Below are 19394 nucleotides of genomic sequence, written 5' to 3'. Positions count from 1 at the left end.
GGGAGGCCTGTCTGCCCAAACCTGGCCTGCGAGTCGGATGGCTCTGAGCCCAGTGAAGATGGAGGCAAGGGAGGCTCTGGCTTGCGCTGCCCCCCGCCATGGGCGGGGGGAGGCTGAGCCAGGAGGCGTCTGACTTCAGGGACCGCTCTCCCCCCCGCACCCCCCCAGAGAGGCAGAAGGCGGCTCAGACTCCAGAGCTTTATTTGAGATAAATAGGAGGGGTTGGGGTGGAGGGTTACTGCTCCTGGGTGCCCCAGGAAATGTAGTCGGGCCGGGTGGCGGCGTGGTACTCGTCGATGAGCTGCTGCACAATCTCCCGCGAGGTGTCCAGCTCGTCGAAGTTCTCCTTGAAGATGTCTTCCTTGCGGAACTGCTCCAGGAAGGCCTCCCGCTTCCGTAGCTTGTCGTACTGGCGGCATGTCCGCTCGAACAACTTGGGGCGTGGAGACAACTGGGTCATGGGGGGTGGGGAGCTGGGCCACGGGGGCCAGAGAGCCGCCTCCCTCCCAGCCCTCTCACCTCGGGCCGGGGGTTGCCAGACTTGGCCGGGGGGCCCCAGGGAAGGGGCAACGTAAGCAGGGGCTGGGGGCGGGGTGGGTCAGGTGGAGCGGGGCTCACCGAGGAGATGTTGGTGTGGTTTGCCATCATGAGGCCGCTGACACGGTGGGCGGAGGGAAGGTATGGAGATTTGCGGGACAGGGCTACCTGGATGCTGGCCGGGCCCCACGGGATGAAGTTGGCCAGCTTGCGCTCCCGAATGCGCTGCAGGCTCTTGTGGACCTGGGTGGGGGAGGGTGCACGGGGGCGGGTCACGACCGGGCTCAACTTCTCATCCGGGCCCCAGTACCGGAGCTGACCTGGGTGGGGTCCCCTGTTGCACTCCCCACCCGCGCCGAGGCCGACGCGGGTGGGATGAGGCCTGTTCCTGGCCCTCGTGCCGTGGCCGACCTGGGTGGGGTCCACCCCGTCCTCCTCGGCCCGCTCCGCACCCCTGTGCCGGGGCTGACCTGGGTGGGATCCACCTCGCCCTGAATGATGTTGAGGATGGCGATGTAGCAGTGGTTGGTCTGCCGGTCCCGGCCCGTCGACACCATTACGTTCTTGGGCTGCAGCAGCCGCCGCATCACATCCAGCACCGTTGTCTTGCGCACGCTGGCCACCTGCAGGGAAGGCAGGGTGGGGAGGCTGCGGTTGGTGGGCAGGAGCCCGAGTAGGCAGGCAGGCACCCCCCTGGCAAAAACACACACGCTCCTGGCCCAGAGAGGGAGAGGGAGGCACACACAGACAGCTGAGGCGCAGCCCCGCTCTGGCTCGGAGCGGGCCGGGAACCAGGAAGTGGGGGGGAGCAACGCTGACCCCTCCGCTCTCCTCCCCCACTCTCTCAGAGAGCAGATACCATCAGCCCGGCAGGCTCAGTCTTTGCATGAGCCTGTGAGAGAGAGGGGACAGAAGAGGGAGGGAGGGGGGAATGGGAGGTGGAGGAGCGTGCGTCCCCGCACCTCTCCCTGGGGAGGGACCTCAGCAGATGGAAAGGACAGAGGCACCAGAGCCCACACACGCTGTACCCGTCTCCGAGCCCACAGCTTCTGGGGTCTGCCCCCACGAGCGGGGTCCTGGGCCGGCAGAGGTGGGGAGAAAGGGACAAGTCAGACTGGCCCGGGGCTGGCCGGCCGTACCCCACCCCTTCCTGGCCGGCCCCGCTTACCGACTGGTCCGTGGTGAGGGGGGTGTAGCCCGTCATGAGGAAGTGGAGGCGGGGGGTTGGGATCAGGGAGGCGATGAGGCCGATGAGGTCGTTGTTCATGTAGCCGGGGTAGCGCAGAGTGGTGGTGCTGGCCGACATGATAGTGGAGACCTGGGGGCGAGAGCCGGTCACGGGGGCTGGGAGGCACCCCGGGCGGAGGGCCGGCTGGGGGAGGGGGTTCGGGGGCTCACCAGCTGGTTGATCTGCGAGAAGGACGGGTTCTGGATGTGCAGACGGTCTGTGGCGATGCGGTTCAGGGCTGTGTTGTCCAATACCACCTGCGGCGGGGAGGAGCGGGGAGGTCTTGGCTTCACCCCCAGGTTCCAGGGCCCCCCCGGGGAGCGAGGGGAGGAGGGAAAAGGAGGGGATGATGGACCCTTGGCGTGCTGCCCCCTCTCACCACACAGTCGGCATTCTGCGTCAGCCGCTTGAGCGTGAGCAGTGAGTTGTAGGGCTGCACCACCACGTCGCTCATCTCGTCCTGGTTGGGGAACACCGAGTATGTCTGCACCAGTTTCTTGGGGTACCTGGGAGAAAGAGGACCGACGCTCTAATCCTGGCCCCACTGCTTACCTTCTGTGTGACCCTGGGCGAGTCACTTCACTTTTCTGTGCCTCAGTTCGCCCATCCGCAAAAAGAGGATTCAATACCCCTTCTGCTCTCGTACTTACTGGGAGCCCCAAGTGGCACCTGATCATCTTATCTACCCCAGCGCTTAGAACAGTGCTCGGCCCATAGTAAGTGCTTAAAAAATACCATAATTATCATTATGATGTGGGGGTGGGGCAGGAAGGCAGTCCCTTTTAGCTCCCGGCAGGACAGGTGTCTGGGCACGTGGTAGGCCTGGCTGGGTCAGAGTCGGGCCCCCAGTGCCCGCAAGGCTTACCATTCTTACTCACGCCAACCCCCGCACACCATCCCGGACAGTGGGGAGCACTGAGATACAGAGCAGGGCAGGGTTCAAGGCTGCTCTTCTCCTTCCCCAACTGGGTTCATCTGAGGGAGGATGAAGTGTCGGCCCCTCCACCCCAGCCCTTAGCTCACCTGTCGTTCAGCCGTTCCAGGAGGTAGGAGCCCAGGCCCGAACCCGTGCCCCCGGCGATGGAGTGGCACAGTACGAAGCCCTGGGGGGAGAGGAGTGGAGAGATGGCCAAGCTGGAGAGCAGGGGGGCTGTTCCCCAGGTGGGCAGTTCAGCCCAGGGAGAATGCACCTCCCCCGACTAGCCCAGCCAACCCCAGCCCAACTACGAGCAGAGTGGAGAAGATAGTTGAGGCTTGGGACCCTCACAGCCCCACGCAGCCCCTCACCTCCAAGCTGTCGCTGCCGTCAGCCTCACGATCTATGATGTCAAAGATGTCCTCGTGGATCTTCTCTCCCTGGGGCGGGGGGACGGGGTGCAGCCGAGTAGGATTTCAGGCCGGGAGCACGGACATCCGTCGCCCTCTCGCCCGCCCGATCCCACAGACCCTGATTTCCCAGAGCAGCTCTGGCACTGGGCCAGAGCCCTCGGCACCCAGTGACCCGGTGGCAGTTTGCACTCACCCATCCGCTGATCTTTCCCATCAAGATGCTCAGCCCTCCCAGCCCCGCTCCTCCCCCGTCCTCCTCCCCACCGTTCCCGCGGGGCTGGCTGGGCCTGGAAGAGGCCGTGGCCGGCCCTCGCCTACGGAAGCCCTAGAGCCCCTACTTCTTGGAGGCAGCGGGCCTCCGGAGGACCGCCCGGCCCCGGGGGAGGGGGCGGGAGTCCTTGGGACCGGCACCTGAGAGAAGCCGCTGGCCCAGTTGTTTCCGGCCCCGCCCCCATGCTCCGACAGGTAGATGTTCTCGGGGTTGTAGAGGTTGGCGTAGGGGGAGTTGAGGATGGAGTGAATGACGCGGGGCTCCAGGTCCAGCAACACGGCCCGAGGGATGTAGTGCTCATCGTCCGCCTGCAGCAGGCAGGAGGCAGGAGGTCAGCGCCACCACAGAGGTCGGGGGAGAGAGAGAGATGCCTGTGTGGGTCTATTCGCTCATCCATTCATACTCACTAATAATAATGATATTTGTTAAGCGCTAAGCGCTCCCTGTATGCAGACAGCACTGTACTAAGCACTTGGGAGAGTACGATACAGCAATAATAATAGTGTTGGTATTTGTTAAGCGATTACTATGTGCTAAGCACTGGGGTAGAGAGAGACAATCTTTGCCCCAAACGAGCTCACAGTCTAGAGGGATCTCCCTATGTTTGATCAACTAATTAATTACAGTATTTGTTAGGTGCCTACTGTATGCCAAGTACTGTTCTAAGCTCCGGGGTAGATACAAGGTAAACAGGTTGTCCCACGTGCGGCTCGCGGTCTTAACCGCCATTTTACAGTGGAGGTAACTCGAGGCACAGAGAATAATAATAGTAATAATGTTGGTATTCGTTAAGTACTTTCTAAGTGCCGAGCACTGTTCTAAGCACTGGGGCAGATACAGGGTCATCAGGTTGTCCCACGTGAGGCTCACAGTCTTAATCCCCATTTTATAGATGAGGTAACTGAGGCATAATGATGTTGGTATTTGTTTGTTAAGTGCTTCCTATGCGCAGAACACTGTTCTAAGCCCTGGGGCAGACAGCGTCATCAGGTTGTCCCATTTGAGGCTCACAGTCTTAATCCCCGTTTTACAGATGAGGTAACTGAGGCACCGAGAAGTCAAGTGGCTTATCCAAGGTCACACAGCGGTAAGTGGAGGATCCGGGATTAGAACCCACTTCCTCTGACTCCCAAGCCCGGGTTCTTTCCACTAAGCCACACTGCTTCTGTATGTGGGGGGGGGGAACCCTTCCTGCTAGAACTTCTCTGTGCCTCAGTAACCTCATCTGTAAAATGGGGATTAACTGTGAGCCTCACGTGGGACAATCTGATGAGCCTGTATCTCCCCCGGCGCTTAGAACAGTGCTCGGCACATAGTAAGCGCTTACCAAATACCAACATTATTATTATAGCAGCTCCCCACACTCAGTGCCCACCTCCTTCCCCCCCTTTCATTCATTCAGTCCTATTTCCCGGGGGCTGAGTGCACAGCACTGTAATAAGCGTTTGGGAGAGTGCGCCCCAATAATCAAAGGCCACATTCCCGGCCCACAACCCTCCCTTTGGCTCCTCGGTTGCTCCCCGCTCCCTCCACGACGCCCTTCCCGCCCCGCGTCCGCAGCGGGCACCTGGTAGAAGAAGACGTCCTTGCGGTCGGTGCCCTCGGTGGCGAACTCCTCGACGATGCCCTCGGGGCTAATGCCATGCTCCGCGCACAGCTGCTTCCAGAACTCGAACCCGACTGCGGGGCGCGGAGAGGGGCATCACCGGAGGGCTGCGGGGAGGTGGCGGCCCGCCGGGGGGGGGGCAGGGGGGGAGGGCCGGGGGGGGGGGTGGCCGCTCCCGCGCTCACTCTGATTGCCGCACTGGCCCAGCTGCAGGGTGATGATCTCCCGCGGCATCGCCGCCGCCGCCGCCGCTCCTCTCCCGCTCCTCTCCCGCGTCCGGGCCGCTCTCCGCCCGGCGCATGCGCGGCCGGGACGCGCGCCGCGGCCATCTTGGAGCCGGGCAGATGGGCGGGGGGAGTGAGAGCGCGAACCCGCAGCTCCTGGCCCAGATAAGGAGGCTCGGGCTTTGAAGCGGCTAGCGGCCATCTTGGAGCCGGGCAGATGGGCGAGGGGGAGTGAGAACGCGAGCCCACGGCTCCTGGCCCGGATAACGGGGCTCGGGCTTTGAAGCGGCTAACGGCCATCTTGGAGCCGGGCAGATGGGCGGGAGAAGTGAGAGCGCGAGCCCCCCGCTTCCGGCCCAGAGAAGGAGGCTCGGGCTATGCAGCGGCTCACGGCGCATGCGCGTCGCCATCCCCGCTTCCACCTTCCCGCTCGAAGGCGGAGCCCCGGATCCGATTGGCTCTAGGGCCCGGCGCACGCGCGGTGGAGCGAAACGGGGGGGGGGGAGCGGGAAGAGAGAGGGAGCGAAGGCGGCGCCTGCGCGGTGGTGGTTATCGCCGGGCCCCGGATGTTGTGGCCGGCGGGGGCGGGGGGAGGCGAAGATGGCCGAGGCCGAGGAAGCCGCGCCGGCGGCCGGACGGGTTGGGCGGGCTGGCCGTGCGTCGCCGGGGCGAGGGGAGAGGCGGCGGCAGGTGGAGGCGGCGCAGCGGGCCCTGCTGACGCTGCTGGGACCCTACGAGCCGCTGTTGAGCCGGGTGCAGGCGGCGCTGGTGTGGGAGCGTCCGGGAACCAGCGCCCTTTGGTGTCTGGGCCTCAACGCCGCCTTCTGGTGAGAGACCCCGACCCCACCCGGACCCCGCGCCCCAGCCTTAGCCGCTCCTCAACCTCTACCGGGGGCCCGGCGCTCCGGAGTCATCATGATGCCGTTTGTTCAGCGCTCACTCTGTGCGAAGCACTGTTCCAAGCGCCGGGAGGGGATACCGGGTGATTAGGTTGGCCCCCGTGGGGCTCACAGTGCTCTGCACAGAGTAAGCGCTGAACAAATACCAGCGTTATTATTAGTATTCATCCCTGTCTGACAGAGGAGGGAACTGAGGCACGGAGAAGTCAAGTGACTCGCCCAAGGTCACACAGCTGACAAGTGGCAGAGCGGAGATTCGAACCCATGACCTCCAACGCCCGGGCTCTTGCCACTGAGCCTGCTGCTTCTCAAGCAGCAGTGGAAGCGTCTGGGAGGGTTTAATGGGCTTAGCTGTCTCTGCTCATTATTGTATGGTACTTTCCCAAGCGCTCAGTGCCATGCGCTGCACCCAGAAAGCGCTCAGCAAATAGGATCGAGTGGAGAGGTGACAAGCTGCCTTCCCCCCGGGGAGCTTACACTGGTCATGGGAGTGAGGATGGGACCCCCTCGGCCCCAGGGACAGCTCTGAGTGATATTATCAAGTTTCTCATAATAATAATAGTGATAAGTGGGGTATTAGTAAAGCACTTACTTTGTGCCAGGCACTGTACTAAGCGCTGGGGTGGATGCAAGCAAATCGAGTTGGATACCGTCCTTGTCCCACGTGGGGCTCACCCCCATTTTGCAGGTGAAGGAACTGAGGACCAGAGAAGGGAAGTGCCCTGCCCAAGGTTACACAGCAGACTAGGGCAAAGCCGAGATTAGAGCCCGTGACTTTCCGACTCCCGGGTCCGTGCTCCATCCAAGGCTTATGTTGCATCTGTAGGTCCTGCCTCCAGATGGGAGATCTCCCGTTTTGTTCTCCAATAGGGGTGCCAACTTGAACCTTTCCCCATTAATTGCACTATAAGTGGGGTGGAAGGCCCTTTAATAAGTCACAGGTAGGGAGGGTAAAAGAGTAGTCCAACAGTGCTATTTCCTGAGTGCTTATCGTCAGTGGTATTTACTGAACCCTTACTGTGTGCACAGCACCGTACTGAGTACTAGGCGAGTGGAAAACAACAGAGTTCGTAGACACGTTTCCTGCTCACGGTGACCGTGTATACGATATAAACACAAGTGCTTGTGATGGTTTAAGGGCTTTGATCGTGCAGAAGAACAGGGCTGGCAGTTGGGGAATAGACGAGGAGAGAGTAATGAGGGAAGACCTTTTAAAAGAGGGGTGATCTCCGAAGGGCTTTAAAGATGGGGAGAGATGGAGTGTCTCTCTGATGTGAAGGGGGAGGGAATTCCAGGCGTGGGAAAAATGAGAGTGATAGGTTGCCTTGAGAGGAGCCAAGAGTGCAAGCTGGGATGTAGTGGGAGAAGGGAGTGGATAAGTAAGAGGGAGTACCTTAAAGTTGATGGAGTCCCTTGAAGTCAGCGGGCAGTAGTTTCGGCTTGAAGTGTGAGGGATGGACAACCACAGGAGGCTTTCGAGTGGGAGCTGTTTGCAGAATGACATCTTAGAAAAGAGACCTGAGCAATAATCAGTCAGTCAGTTGCTTACTGTGTTCAAACCACTGTACTAACCTCTTGGGAGAGTACAGTAGAACAGATACGTAGACGTGTTCCCAGCCTACAAGGAGCTTCCGGTCTAAAGGGGGAGACACGTATGAAAATAGACTACGTGCCGAGATATGTGCAGAAGGGCCTTGAAGATGGGAAGAACTGTAGTCTGACGGATTTGAAGGGGGAGGAAATTCCAGGCGGGAGGAAGGCCGTGAGCAGGGAGCTGGAGAGCGAGGCCCAGTGAGCGTGGCTCAGTGGAAAGAGCACGGGCTTTGGAGTCAGAGGTCATGGGTTCGAATCCCGGTTAGGCCACTTGTCAGCTGTGTGACTTTGGGCAAGTCACTTAACTTCTCTGTGCCTCGGTGACCTCATCTGTAAAATGGGGATTAAGACTGTGAGCCCCACGTGGGACAACCTGATTCCCCTGTGTCTACCCCAGCGCTTAGAACAGTGCTCGGCACATAGTAAGCGCTTAACAAATACCAACATTATTATTAAGTTTGTACAAGAGGAATTAAGAGTGCGAGCTGGGGTGTAGTGGAAAAGATGGTGGATAAATAAGAGGGAGGCGGCTGACCCAGTGGCTTGGGGTTTCTGTCTTTAGGTCAGGAGGAATGGCTAAAACCATCGAGGGCTTCTGAGGAGTGGGAAAATGTGCCGAGCGATGTTTTAGAAAGATAACCCAGGAAGCAGAGTGACGTATGGACTGGAGAAGGGAGAGGCAGGAAGACCAGCCCAGGAGGCCGACCGATATCAGTGGCCTCGGCTGCTTAGGGTGAGAGCGGGAACTTTGGCGGATGGAAAGCCAACGTGATTTAGCGGTGGGCTGACTGTGAGAGTTGAAGGAAGGTCCGGGATGATACGCAAGTTACAGACTTCTGAGACCGGGAGAATGGTGGTGGTGTCTACTCTGAGGGGAAAGTTAAGTGGAGGAGAGAATTTGGAAGGGACGATGATTTTAGTTTTAGGTATCTAGACAGGTGAGGGCTCGAGGACAATTAGAGAACATTAGATTTGGCTATGAGGAAGTCCTTGATGGTGCCGATCATGGTGAGAGTAGTTGGTAAGCATTTACGTCAAAGACTACCGCTCCCCGGAGGAGTATAGTGTAGAAAACACCCCAAGGGTAACTCCTTCCTGCCCAGGCACCTCTATTCCCACTCCCTCCCCGGAAGGTCCGGCGCACATCTGCGGATCCAGGTACTGGGTCTGTATCGCCTGCAGATCTGGCCTTTTATAGCTTTTGTCCCTCTACATAATCCATCTCTTGGTCACATCGGCACAGATCCCCCCCGGCCTTCAATTAGTTGCCAGGCTGTCAGTCTGATCCCTTGGGCGACCTGTGATTGTCACCTTTGGGGCATGTTGGGACCTGCTCTCCTAGGTTTGCTGCTCCCGCGCCGTCAGGGTCTCGAGTTCGAAACCCTTGCGGGGAGTTCCGAGGTTGGACCCTCACCGGGCTCCAGACTGCCGGGCGGCAGGGCGGCGGAGCCCAGGTCCCCGCCGGTGCCGCCGCAGGGCTGAGTGCTGGGGGGCGGGAGCGGAAGGGGTCGCTCGGGGAGGGTTGGGCTGCTCCCCTCCAGGATGCAAGGGGCAGGAGAGGGGTGGGTGAAGGGCTGGAACTGGGGCCCCGATCTCTGAGGAGAGGGGCCGGGGGGGTGCCAGAGCGCCCGCCCCACCTTCAGCCGTGGATGCCACTCGCCCACATCCCGGGCCCCGCAGAAAGTAAGCCACCTTCTGCCCTCCCCCTCCTGGCTGAGATCCTGGACTCTGCCCGGCAGCACAACCAGCACAATCCACCCCCCTCAATAGCGGGCGGGGTGCTTCCCGGGCAGAAACGATCTGCTGGGGCAACTCCAAACACTGCTCTAAACACCAGAGTAGGTACAAAATCATCAGGTCAGACGTGGTCCCTGACCTTCATCAGTTTCACGGTCTGTGACGCAGGGAGAACAGGCCTGAATCTCTGTTGGGCAGATGAGGAACCTGAGGTCCAGTGAAGCTGAATGACTTGCTTTCAGCCAAAAAGCAGACGAGTGGTGGAGCTGGGGTTAGAACCCAGGTCCCGTGACTCCTAGGCCCGTGCTCTTTCCACCAGGCCGCTTTGGCCTCGCTAACTTCGGCAAGTGTGACCACACTCTCGTTGGTGTCAGTGGGAGGGAAGCCAGATTGTTGCGGGTCCGGAAAAAGGGAGCGGAGGCGGCGAGGGGGATAAAATCCGTTTCAGGAGTCGGGGCAGGAGTGGGAGCGGACAGTTGGGGTGATAGCTGGGAGCCTCAGAAGCAGCTTAGGGGAGACTTGAATGTGTTTGAAGGCAGGAGGGAGAGAGCCTGCCATCGTTCAACCAGTGGTACTTACTGAGTGCATACTGTGTGCAGAGCACTATGCCAAGCATCTGGGAGAGTACAATAACAACGTATTTCCTGTTCACAAGGAGCTTATAGTCTACAGGGGGAGACAGACATTGAAATAAATTACCGAGATGCATTCGCATGCTGTGGAGCTGAGGGCGAGATGATTATCAAATGCATAAGTTGTAATAATTGTCATATCTATTAAGCACTCACTATATGCCAAGCACTGTACTAAACTCTGGGGTAGATAGACGATAGTCAGGTCCCTCCGGGGACTCACAGACTAACTAGGATGGAGCACAGGTAATGAATCCCCATTTTGCAGATGAGGGAACTGAGGCCCAGAGAAGTTAAGGGACTTGCCCAGGTCACACAGCAGATAAGCGGCAGAGCTGGGATTCGAATTCAGGCCCTCTGACTCTCGGGTCCGGGCTCTTTCCACCAGAACTCACTGCTTCCCCCACTTAAAAGGTATAGGTCGAAGCGCACAGGCGGTTCAGAAGGGGAAATCGGCATGGTTGGGGAAGGCTTCTTGGAGGAGGCGTGACTGTATTAGGGATTTAAAGGCGGAGAAAGCGGTGACCTGAAGGGGGGGGGGGGAGTTCCAGACTGGAGGAAGGATGAAGGCAAGGATTTTGGGGAGGGAGCAGATAGAGGAGAGGGAGATACGGTGACTAGGTTGGCATTAGAGGATTGAAGTGTGTGGGTTGAGCTGCAGTAGGAAGTCAGAGAGAGGGAGGGACGGAGGGAAGGGTTAGCAGGATGGACAGTAAGTAGCCGCCCCAGCAGCCTCTCTCCCATGGGGCAGGCCCGGGTGGGGGGTGGAGGGAGGGAGGGGGCTGGTCTGTCGCCGAGGCCCAGAGCTCCCCGCTCCCAACCCCTGCCCCGACTCTTGGAAACGCTCCGGGCAAGAGGTCCCGGCCCCCCTGGTTTTCTGGTGGTCCCCCGGCCGGGGGGCGCTCCCCGGGGGCTCGGCCCGGGCGGGAGGGGGGGAGCCGGACGCCCCGTGAGACTGGTGACCCGCTCCAGGTTCTTGGCGCTGACGTCGCTGCGCCTGCTGTTCCTGCTCGCTTTCAGCCTGATGCTCGCCGTCTGCCTCGACCAGTGGAAGACCAAAATCTGGCCCCAGATGAAAGGTGACTCGGGGGCCAAGGCCGGGGCCGGCGGCGCGAGCCGCTCTGTGGGTCACGTTCCCTGGGACGTCCCCCTAGGGCCCGCAGATCTCTCCGGCCCCCGTCCCTTCACCTGGGGACCCCGCGCCCGCCGCCTGGGAGGGCTGGCTCCCTCTGCCCATCGTGGGGCTCCCTGCCCCGTTCCTCCAGTTGGCAGAGCAGGCTGTGGCAGCCAAGTTCCTTTTCTGGGGTGGGGAGGGGTCCCCAGCCGGCACCTCCAGGCTCTTCCCCGAAACGTGTGGGTCGGGCAGGGCAGGGCAGGGCTGGGCTGGACAGGGCAGGGCTTCTCTTCCCGCTAATGCCGCTGTTTGTTTGACGCTTTCAGTGGGCCGGCCCAGCATATCAGACAGTGAGAGGTAGGCAGTGCCAGTTGAATCTTCTGTGGCTTCTCTCCTTCCCTGTGGCGTGGTTCCTGGTGGAGTTTGGGCTGAGCGACTCCCTTGGGGGGGTCCGGGAGGGGGAGGGGAAACCACGGGTCGGAGGGAAGCCCAAGGACGGGAATCCTTCCGCTCCCCGCTCCTGCCGCTGCGGGGCCGCCACTCTCCGAACCCTTTGTCCTGGGCCGGGCCAAAGGGATGCCCGGAGGTCCCGCCCCCAGCCCCCTCTTCGTTCTGCCCGTATTCTGGCCCCAGGCCGGGCTGGGCTTAGGGTGGCCTGTTTGAGGGCGACTCCCCTTTTCTGTGGGGCCTTGTGGCCCGCAGCTCCACGAGAGCCTCCCAGGGGAGCGGCAGGTTGGCACAGGCAGCCCGGGCAGCCGAATCATGGGGTGGGGCCGGCGGGATCAGCCCGGCCCCAGCGAGGGTTGCGGGGGGGATGTGGGGGGAAGGGAATCCGTTCCCCCGCGGGGCCCTGCCTGCCCGGGCCCGTTGGAGGTTGGGAGCGGGCCCGGCCGAGGCCGTGCGGGCTGTGCCCCTGCCTCGGGGGCTTCCGGTGGCCCCACTCCCCCACCCCCGCAGCCTCCCTTTCATGCTCCCCTCCCTCCCCCCGAACCCTCCCCCCTCAGCTGGGGTTTCGTGCACCCTCGGCTGCTCAGCCTGCCCGAGCTGTGCCGCCACGTGGCCGAAGCCTGGGTCAGCGGCACCGCCTTCCTAAGGAGCCTCCTGCTCTTCAAGAGGCAGAACCCGGGCAAGGTAAGGCGGGCACGGCCGGACGGTCGAGGGCCTCAGTCTCCGGGTGGTCCGGGCTCCGGAGTCCCAGATGGAGACCGTCCGCCGGGCTGCGGGAGGTGGGTTGATTGGGAGTCCAGACCCCACCTGCTCTGCCCGCTCCGGTCCCTCCGGAGACGGTTCCCGAGGTGCAGGCCTGGGTGCGGCCCGGCCCCGCTAACCCGCCTTCCTGCTCCCCTCAGTTCTGCCTGCTGAGCTGTGGGATCCTGACGTTCCTGGCCACCCTGGGCCGCTACATCCCCGGCCTCCTGCTCGCGTATCTCCTCCGTGAGTACCGGCGCTTCGCGGCCGTAGTTTCAGGTGCTGCAGGGAAGCGGCAGAGCCCGGGCCCCCTCTCTTCCTTTGGCGAGCCCCTTGGCGTCCCACCCTCAGTGGATGGCCACGGTCATTGGGGGTTTTTTTTAATGGTATCTGTTAAGTGATTACTATGTGTCAAACACTGTTCTAAGCGCTGTATAGATATAAGTAAGTTAGGTTAGGCACAGTCCCTGTCCCGCATAGGGCTTACGGTCTAAGAAAGAGGAAGAACAGGAGAAGTGAGGCACGGAAAAGTTAAGTGGCTTGCTCAAGGTAACACGGAGGAAGCATTTGGCAGAACTAGGATAGGAATCCAGGTCTTCTGATTCCCAGACCTGTGCTCTTTCCACTAGTCCACGCTACTTGTGCAGAGGATCTCAGGTCCCGCCCTGTCCCGGGGTGGTCGTGACCTGTTCTGGTCAGGCTGGGGAGTGGGGCCTGGGGCTTTTCTCCAGGGCTAGGAGGATGCAGGGTAATGGCCCCCCAGCTGCTGAGACTCCGTATGCCCCAGCAGTCCCAAAGCATCTGGGCTTTGGTGGAAGAGCCAACCTTGCCTAGTAGGGCTCCCTCTGGCTCAAACTGGGGGGCTGAGCTTATGGGGCATCCATCTCCCGGGCTACCTGCCAGCATGATGGCAGAACCAGGGAAAGGGGCTTCTAGAAGCCCAGCACCCCGGCACTCGGGAGCTCAGAGTTCGGTTTTCCCCTCAGGACCCATGACTGAGGTCCTAGTGGTATTAGTGGTAACCGGTCCGGTATTTAGTAAGCGCTGAATGTGCCAAGCACTGGGGTGAGCGACTCGAGCGCAGTCCCCGTCCCACAGGAGACTCGTGATGTAAGCGGGAGCGAGTAGTATCTGAGCCCATTTTACAAGTGAGAAAAGTGAAGGTCAAGGTAGTCCATTGGATTGCCCGAGGCGTCACAGCAGGCCCGTGTGGCAGAGCTGGAACTGGGAGCTGGGCCCCACCTCCCACCTCCCCCGCTGACCCCAGTCTTCCCGTTCTCGCCCTCTGCCTCGTCCCAGTTGTCAGCGCCCTGCTGTGGCCGCTGGCCATGTACCACCGCCTGGGACCACGGCTCTACTCGTGGCTGGAGCCCGCTCTGCACAGGCTGGATTTCAGCGTCCGAGGCTACGTCATGTCCAAGCAGAGGGAGAGGCAGTGTGAGCGTCCGGGGACCGGTGGGCTGGGCCCCAACCCGACCCTGCAGCCGGCTCCCCGTGGCGGGGCTTCAGGGCCACCCCCAGCGCCTCCCTTTCGGACCCCCACCTGCTGGGGGCGGTCCCCTCGGAGCCGCAGGAAAGTCAGGGCTCCCAGTTTCTGGGCAACCCCAGCGTTCCCTACTCCTGGCCTGGGGGAGGGGGAGGGCCGCCCTTGCTCCTGTCCGTGCCCGTTCCCCTGCCCGTTCCCCTGCCTTTGCCCCTGCCCATCTCTTCCATGTTGTCTTGTGGGGTGTCTTCTCGGGCTCCTTCTTAGGGGCCTGGGAGATGCTTCTTGCCACATTGTCCTTGGCCTCTGACATGATCAGTCCTCAGCAGCACTGCCTCAATTAGCGGGATGGTGGGCAGGGCACCCCAACCCCTGGGATCAGGAGGCCTGGCCTAGCGCTGGCCCCCGGAACTGAAGGCAGGGGGATTGGCCATTCCCTGCCTGCCCTGGGTTAGGGAGAGGAGGGCACTGGAACAGATGCACGGTTAGGCAAGGGACCCGGGGTTCTCAGCGGGGGTGACCGAGGTCTCCTCTCTGGCAGTGCGTCGGCCGGCCTTGCATCCTGAGCACGCCCTGGGAGACACGAGCGACAGCGAAGAAGAGCTCGCTGCCTTCTGCCCGCAGGTATCGGTGAAATTGGGTGGCGACAGCCTGAGCGGCCCCAGAGTACTTGGCACGGGACTGAGGGCTGCTGGAGGAAGGGGAGGGAGCGGATTTGTCCTGCTGGAGCCCTCAGATTCCAGGTCTGACTTTTCCTTCTGCGATGAGGTGTTGAGCGAGCCTCAGGGCTGGGTCTCCGAGTGGAGAGGGGAGGAGAGGGAGCGCGGGATTGTCCGTGCCGGCCCACTGGGGAAGAGGCAGGGATGGAGATGGGAGAGTGGGGCGTGTTGGGTGGCCTGGCCAGGCCACCCGAGGGAGGCAGAGATGTAGAGGGGAGAATGTGAGGCATCGGGTGGTCCCTGCCGGATCACCAGAGGGAGTCAGGGATGGAGAGGGGAGAATGTGGGGCATTGGGTGGCCCCAGCCGGGTCACCGGACCAAATCGGGGATGGCGAGAGGAGCATCACGGGTATTCGGTGGCTGTCTGGGGGGGCAGATGGCACCTGGTCCCTCCAGCCTAGTGCCACTGCCCAGGCCCAAGTCCCGGGCTGGGAGCCGCTCCCGGGGCCCAACTCAATGTGGAATTTGTCTCTCGGGCAGCTGGACGACTCGACCGTGGCCAGGGAACTGGCCATCACGGACTCGGAGCACTCGGACGCTGAGGTCTCCTGCACGGAAAATGGCACGTTCAACCTGTCACGGGGCCAGACTCCACTGACCGAGGGCTCCGAAGGTGAGTCGGGGCCCGGGCCGAGCCGGCCTGTGACCCAGCCGTGGGTCGCCTCTCCTTCACGGGCAGCGGGTCGAGGCCTGTGACTCAGCCGCAGAGGGCTGAAGCCTTGGCGGAGCCACCCCGGGGTCCCGTGAAGTTGGTGCTCCAAGCTGCTGATATCGGGGGGGGGGGGGTTGCTGCTCCCCAGACCATCCAGTGGCACAGCCCCCAGCCCCGTGGTCCCCTTCCCCCTACACCCCCTGGGCTGGGTTAGGCCCCCCCCACAAGTCCATCTCCTGCCCCCTCCCTCAGCTAGAATAAGAAGGATGGCATTGGTTAAGCCCTTTCTATGTGTCAAGCCCTGCTCTAAGCACTGGGTAGATACAAATTTATTAGGTTGGAGAGCATCCCTGGGCCAAACAGAGCTCACAGTCTAAGAGGGAGAGAAAACAGCTATTGCATCTCCATTTTAGAGTTGAGGAAACTGAGACACAGAGACCCGCCCGAGGTCACACAGCAGACAAGGGGCAGAGCCAGAATTAGAACCCATGTCTTCGGCCTCCCAGGCCTAGACTCTTTCTGCTTCCCAGTGTAGACCACACTGCTTCCCAGTGTAGAAGGGATGGGAGGGTACGAGGAGGGAGCCGGGTGCTTGGCTTTGGCCTCTGGTAGTCTCTAAGGTGTTTTTGCCCTGACCCCACTGCTGGTGAGGCCTGGAGGAGCCCACCGTCCCTTTGGCCCTTTCCGTCCCCCCATCCTCTCCCTCCTTCCTCACCTCCCCGGTCCCAAAGTGGATCCGAGGGAAAGCAACTTGTTTGGACGTCAGCACAGAGGGGTGAGGTGGGTGAAGTGTTCGTCACTGGGCTCAGGCTATAGCCATTCCACCCCTCTCCTCCCCCCGTTTCCTCCTCTTCCCCCCCACCCCTCTTCGATCTCCGCTCCCCCACCGAGACCTGGATGGTCACAGCGACCCCGAGGAATCGTTCGCTCGCGACCTGCCTGCATTCCCGTCCGTCACGGCGGATGCCACCGGGCTGGACGACGAGGACGACGCCAGCCTCGGTCTCCCCAGCCCGGCCGCTCGCCCCCCACTGCCTCCGCCGCCGCCGCGACCCCAGGGCGCGCGGGGCCCCTACCCGCTGGGCGAGGCCACCTTGCCCGAGCTCCTGCTGCAGGCCCTGCCGGCCGGCACCACCCTGCCCGGCCACCTGGCCAGCCTGGTCTCGCAGAGCGTTCTGCAGCTCGCCCTGGCCGGGGCCGCCCAGCCCCCGGGCCCCCTGGCAGGGCGGGGCACGGCCGGGGACTTCCTGCCCGCCCCCGGCTCCGACCTGGACACCGACGCCGAGGGAGACGACTTCGAGCTGCTGGACCAGGCGGAGCTGAACCAGCTGGACCCGGCCGGCTCGCGGGGGCACTGACGTGGGCTGAGGGCCCTGGGCCTGCTGGGTGGCCAGGGGGAGGCCGGCGTGCCCGCTCTTGCGCTCCCTCGCCTGGGGGCCGGGCGGGCGTGTGGCCTGCCCTGTTCTATCCTGCTCTGCTCACCTCTGAGCAGAGCCCCGGCCCGGCCGGGAGTCCCACCTCCTGGCAGGGCCACCGGGCCGCCGGCGTGGCCGGGAGTTCCGCTCCTCAGGCCGTCGGCGTGACCGGGAGCTCTGGCTCCCCGGCGCGAGGAGCCTCGGGACGCCGGAACCACGTTCACCTTCCACCGGCCCATTCCACCCCTCCGGTCGGCAGAGCCGGTGGCCGTCGGTGCTGTGCCTACTGGGGCTGCGCCGGTGTGTTCTCCGCCACCGTGCCTCCCCCTGCCCTGCGTATCTGCCGGGTGGTCGGGCCTAGCGGAGACCCCTCTTCCTGCCCCTCCCACCTTCTTTTGGGCCCCACTGCCCGGGCAGAGCAATACACTGGGCGGCGTCGGGCAGACCCGCCCGGGGCCAGACCGCCTCGCACCTTACATGCCTCGGGCCAGAGCCAGGCCCACTGAGCCTCCTCCTCCTCCTCCTCCCCCGGATTGTGCACTTGCTCCTTCCTCTGAGCCGGCCCCGACTGACTGGACTTGCCTCCCCGCTTCCTCCCTCCGTTGCGGGAGGCTGTTAGGGCAGAGCCCCCTGCCGACCTCGGGTCAGCGTGGCCAGGCGCGCTGGCTCCCGGGAAGGGGGTCTGCCCCCCGCCTCCTAGGCTGACGGGCAGCCGGACGCAGGAGAGGCCTTCAGCGTCACCACGCCTGGCCACGCTTGCCCCGATTCCTGCCGGCAGTTTCCTCCGGCGACACCCTGAACCTTAGGGGCCGGCTTCGGTCTGGCCGGGAGCACCTGGCTGGGGTCACGTCGGATCACCGTCCCCCAGGCCTCCAGGTGGCCGGGGCGTGCCGGGGGAGCGAGGCGGGCATCAAGGCCGTGCCAGAGACGGAAAGGAAACTGAGCCTCCACTCACCAGCCCCCAGCCCCGGTCGGGAAGGAATTGGGGTTTTAATGTCAAAATGAGGGTGGGGGGGAAGGGGACACGTTTTCTACGTCTGCATGAGCGAGGGTGGCTCTGGGCTCCCCCACCTCGGGGTGGGGACTGGAACATGTCAATGGTATGGTCCGAGTTTGGGGTGTGATGGGGCGGGGGTGGGGGGCACCTCCTCCCGGCGGAGATGCTCTCGGAATCTCCCCTCTGCCGGGATCAGGGTGTCAGGGAATAAATATTACCAACTGAACCTTTGAGAGGCTTGTGGCGTCACCTCTGTTGGGGAGCCACTGCCCCTCCCCACCAGGCCTGATTTGTTTCACTTAGGAGGCGAGCGATCCCCTTCTGCTTCCCCAACAGCTGGGACATGGGTGGGGCCCAAAGAGCAGGGTCCCTCCCATTTTCCTGAATGGATGAGCCTTCAGCTTCCCGGGGCAGGTTGGGGGCCACGTTGGCTGCAGCCCAGCAGGGACCCGGCCTGGGACTGTGGGCCCGCAGCAGCCACCCTTCTTTCTCCTCATGTGACCAGGGCTACGGCCACCTCCCCCCACCCCCTCTTGGGGTCACTAGGCCCAAACAGCCCTTTCTGCCCTCACCAGCCCCTTCCTTGGAGCTTTGATTTTATATTTTGGCCCCGGGGATCGGTGAGCCCAGAACCTCAGAGACCAGAAATTCCCGTTTTACACCAGTTTCTTAAGGGCTCTGGTTTTCCAGGCACTCCCTGGCTATAGCCTCTTCTCTGCTCCTACCGCTATAATCAGTATTTATTGAGCATGAGTAGTGTGCTGGATACTGTCCTGGGTGCCCTCTGGGTACAGAGCACCAGAATGTCAATAGTCTTTATTGATCACCTCCTGGGTACAGAGCAGTATATTAACCTCTTGGAGGAGTATGAGATGACACTGTGTTTACTCTCAGTTTTCAATCGAATGGGGTAGACGAGACAAAAGATGAGCGAAAAGGGAGATGGGGAAGATTGATAGGTGGATGAGTAAGTGCTCGAATAGAGCAGTTAAGTTGATGGGTGCCAAAGAGAGGCCTGTGGTTGTGAGTGTGAAAGTGTTGCGGTGCTAGTTGGAAGGATGAGATCTGTGGAGAAGACAGGTTAATCGGGGAAGACCTCCTGGAGGAAGTGGGATTTCAGAAGGGCTTTGAAAAGGCTATGAGAGATGTCACCTGGTGGATTGGGGCTCCAAGTCTAGGGAGGGCAGGAGAGACAGGAGCAAGGAACAGTGAGTTTGAGAGGAAAGAAGAGTGGGAAATGGGATGAAATGGGGAGGAAAAATAGAGTGTATAAGTAAGGGGGAGAGAGCTGGTGGAGTGATCAATCCATTGTATCAAAGAAGCAGCGTGGCCTAGGGGAGACAGCCCAGGCCTGAGAGCCTTGCTCCTCCGGCATGCCCCGGCCTCAGCTCTGCCTCTTGTCAGCTGTGTGACTTTGGACAAGTTACTTTATTTCTCTGGTCCCGTTACCTCATCTGTAAAACGAGGATTAAAACCTGGAGCCCCATGTGGGACATGGACCTTGTCCAACCTGATTAGCTCTTATCTACCCCAATGCTTAATATAGTGCGTGGCACATAGTAAGCACTTATATAGTATAAAAAAATGATACTGAGTGGTTACTGTGTGCAGAGCACTGTATTAAGTGCTTGGGAGAGTGCAGCATAACAGAGTTGGTAGACACCTTTCCTGCCTACAAGGAGCTTACTGCCTAGATGGGGAGACAATATAAATTGTGGATATGTACCTAAGTGCTGTGGGGATGAGGGTGGGGTGAATTTGGGGCAAAT

At 61.5% G+C, this 19394-nt stretch overlaps 2 protein-coding genes across 3 annotated transcripts; one reads left to right on the top strand and one right to left on the bottom strand.

Moving 5' to 3' along the window:
• Positions 1-184: 184 nt before the first annotated feature.
• On the bottom strand, positions 185-5259 carry TUBG1 (tubulin gamma 1). Its single transcript, XM_029075699.2, has 11 exons — positions 5157-5259; positions 4933-5045; positions 3506-3673; positions 3053-3121; positions 2789-2868; positions 2145-2271; positions 1936-2022; positions 1706-1855; positions 1008-1160; positions 619-780; positions 185-433 (listed from the first exon to the last, which is right to left on the bottom strand). Exons 1-11 carry the CDS (start codon positions 5203-5205, stop codon positions 236-238), a joined length of 1356 nt encoding a protein of 451 aa, XP_028931532.1. The 5' UTR covers positions 5206-5259; the 3' UTR covers positions 185-235.
• A 497-nt stretch (positions 5260-5756) lies between these two features.
• RETREG3 (reticulophagy regulator family member 3) lies at positions 5757-17858 on the top strand. 2 transcript variants are annotated; one of them, XM_029075890.2, is made up of 9 exons: positions 5757-6022; positions 11077-11135; positions 11497-11527; positions 12175-12301; positions 12520-12604; positions 13658-13795; positions 14383-14465; positions 15042-15174; positions 16105-17858. In XM_029075890.2, the coding sequence occupies exons 1-9, from the start codon at positions 5796-5798 to the stop codon at positions 16569-16571; spliced, it is 1350 nt and encodes a 449-aa protein (XP_028931723.1). In that variant the 5' UTR covers positions 5757-5795; the 3' UTR covers positions 16572-17858. The 2 variants fall into 2 exon arrangements, with proteins under 2 accessions (XP_028931723.1, XP_028931722.1); XM_029075889.2 differs by having other exon boundaries at positions 5758-6022; positions 11029-11135.
• The last annotated feature ends 1536 nt before the right edge of the window (positions 17859-19394 follow it).

This window comes from Ornithorhynchus anatinus, chromosome 11 (assembly GCF_004115215.2).
Source record: "Ornithorhynchus anatinus isolate Pmale09 chromosome 11, mOrnAna1.pri.v4, whole genome shotgun sequence".
NCBI classification, from domain to species: domain Eukaryota; kingdom Metazoa; phylum Chordata; class Mammalia; order Monotremata; family Ornithorhynchidae; genus Ornithorhynchus; species Ornithorhynchus anatinus.
This window is presented reverse-complemented; position numbering and strand designations above follow the sequence as displayed.

Excerpts from the sequence above, each read along its gene's own strand:
- TUBG1 (XM_029075699.2), bottom strand. The coding sequence starts at position 5,205 with ATGCCGCGGGAGATCATCACCCTGCAGCTGGGCCAGTGCGGCAATCAG. Across the intron at positions 2,869-3,052 it reads ACGGCAGCGACAGCTTGGAG|GGCTTCGTACTGTGCCACTC; the intron begins GTGAGGGGCTGC and ends CTCTCCCCCCAG. Across the intron at positions 2,272-2,788 it reads CTGGAACGGCTGAACGACAG|GTACCCCAAGAAACTGGTGC; the intron begins GTGAGCTAAGGG and ends TCTTTCTCCCAG.
- RETREG3 (XM_029075889.2), top strand. The coding sequence starts at position 5,796 with ATGGCCGAGGCCGAGGAAGCCGCGCCGGCGGCCGGACGGGTTGGGCGG. Across the intron at positions 13,796-14,382 it reads CAAGCAGAGGGAGAGGCAGT|TGCGTCGGCCGGCCTTGCAT; the intron begins GTGAGCGTCCGG and ends CCTCTCTGGCAG. Across the intron at positions 14,466-15,041 it reads TCGCTGCCTTCTGCCCGCAG|CTGGACGACTCGACCGTGGC; the intron begins GTATCGGTGAAA and ends TCTCTCGGGCAG.